The sequence below is a fragment of the Psammomys obesus genome, unplaced genomic scaffold, assembly GCF_907164565.1.
Source record: "Psammomys obesus unplaced genomic scaffold, mPsaObe1.curated_primary_1811, whole genome shotgun sequence".
Lineage (NCBI taxonomy): Eukaryota > Metazoa > Chordata > Mammalia > Rodentia > Muridae > Psammomys > Psammomys obesus.
In genome coordinates this window covers 22,601,317-22,603,385 of record NW_026596109.1, presented here as the reverse complement: position 1 = coordinate 22,603,385, position 2,069 = coordinate 22,601,317, and the positions used below count along the sequence as shown (strand labels likewise).

Below are 2,069 nucleotides of genomic sequence, written 5' to 3'. Positions count from 1 at the left end.
GCTTCTGAGGTCTCATGTGGTCAGGTTTCTTCATTTAAATGAGCTACAGCACTGTTCAAGAAGGATGGCTTTTGAATGTAAAATCTTAGGCCTCTAATTATTTTTTTCCTCCAGAAAATTTTAGAATAATTTAAATTCTAACATAGACTCCAGACTTAGAACCAGACATATAATGACTTCCTATCCCTTCATAGTAACCTACAAATGAAATTTGAAAGTCTATACAGTTCTTCAACACTTTTAAAAATTGCTAGTTCAGGTTAATATAATACAGCCAGGATGAAACCCATATAATTGTTGATAGCTGGTCCTCCCCTGATTTCCTAATTGAGCAAGAGTAAGGTAAGCATTGGTATTTTATGGTCCTTACGGTATAAATAAATCCATTAAAATGGAAATATAAGTAAATTTAAAGGCAATAAAGGATTCACAGGATACACAAATGCCTCATGTAGTTTGGATTCAAATAGTTCTTTCTTTCTTTTTTCTCAAGCTAACATGCAAGGACTATCCAATACTGCCTCTCCTCCTAGAGTTGTAAATAGATTGGTTAGTGCATAAGAACACTTTGATTTCGCTGAAATGCCAAGCACACCTCAGGAGGCTGGGAAGGAATGGTTACACAAATTCCTTCCCACCATGCCCTAGTTTGCCTAGGTTGTGGAGTTATTTTCATAGGCCCTCCTAGGTCCTCATCAGAAAGCGAAGAGCATTCAAGATCAGATTGCCAAATTTCTCACCCGTGCTTCGCGATCATTTCCAGGCAATGTAGGATGCGTGTCTGAAGAAGGCTGCAGTAAGGGAGCAGAGGGAACCATTGCTGTCTCCTGCGTACCCCTGATTGCTGAATGGCTGCCAAGCGGATCAGCCCTCCACCGGAGCCATCTGGTTCCATAGCTGAAGCGACAGCATCGGCAGTGAGCTGCGGACATTCCCGCTCGGTCCTGCCTTCCTGATAGGTAGCGGCCATGCAATCATAGATGGATGCGCTCCTGGAGCGTCCAGTGGTGAAAGACTGCCTGACCATCATACCCCCATGGGAGGGGAGTGCACCTGCCCCTCGGTGAGTAGCAGCAGCCGCGGAGCCTGAGCGGCAGCCGAAGACGTGGTCAAGGGTGGGGGTCAGCTTGCCAGTCCATCGGCGACGTAGGACCCCGTGGTTGTTCTGGAGTCTGCCCCTAGAATCACATCCCCACCAAATCACACAGACGTGATCGTGGACCCTGGGGAGACTCCTCGGTCTCCTCAGTCTGCGGTGAGAGCCTTCAGCCCTAAAGTCGGTGCAGCAACCACTCCAGGAACAGCTAAGGCGGCCGCCATCCTCCTCTTCTGCTGCTGCCACAAAGCAACCTACTTCTGGTTGTTCATGAACAGGGAAAATCTCTTTCTCCATTACTTACCAACTTCAAGGTTTGATCATCAATCCATAGTCGATTCATTCAAAGAATTATCCCTCCCTTCCTTATGATTATCCTCATCTTCCTTAAGTATTTTGGTAACAGTCCAAATTAATGCCCAAGTGACCCCAACCCGCACAGGAATCTCCTCCCCCGCCCTGTTTATATGTCTTTTCAAGGTTCTTTCGGACTCTGTGCCATAATCCTTCATCTAATGTTTCTTCTTATGGAAACCAGGGATTATATTTGTGCTCCTCCTTTCTTTAAACAATGGCGTACAAGCTGGACGTAAGGCGAGGGCTTCTGCCCCATTATGCTCACCTCTCTCTTCCCGGAGGATCCCCACTCTTTTATCTCATAACTGGCTTCAGGTCCCTGATACGTGGCTCCACTCGTTTACCACTAAAGCCGGTGGGACCTGGGAGAATGAAGCCTAAAAATGAGGCAGATTAAGGTCTCGTGCAATAGGCAGCTTTGTTCAGAGCATCGGACAGTTTATACTGGGGGTTAAGAAGATTCACCTAAGTTAAGTGCACTCCTCACATCCCCAAAACAATTCTGTGTTTTGAAGAAACTGAGGTCACAAGACTCGTCTTGCTTTCTTGGAGCTTTCTCACATGATTACATTATTATTATTATTATTATTATTATTATTATTATTATTATTATTAT

The 2,069-nt window shown here is 45.1% G+C and overlaps 1 protein-coding gene across 1 annotated transcript; it reads right to left on the bottom strand.

Moving 5' to 3' along the window:
• Positions 1–689: 689 nt before the first annotated feature.
• Positions 690–1,985, bottom strand: LOC129692558 (uncharacterized). The gene has a single exon (XM_055629045.1). It carries the CDS (start codon positions 1,391–1,393, stop codon positions 737–739), a length of 657 nt encoding a protein of 218 aa, XP_055485020.1. The 5' UTR covers positions 1,394–1,985; the 3' UTR covers positions 690–736.
• Between the last annotated feature and the right edge of the window lie 84 nt (positions 1,986–2,069).

Bases quoted from the DNA above. Each gene is read 5' to 3' on its own strand.
- LOC129692558 (XM_055629045.1), bottom strand. From the start codon at position 1,393: ATGGAGAAAGAGATTTTCCCTGTTCATGAACAACCAGAAGTAGGTTGC.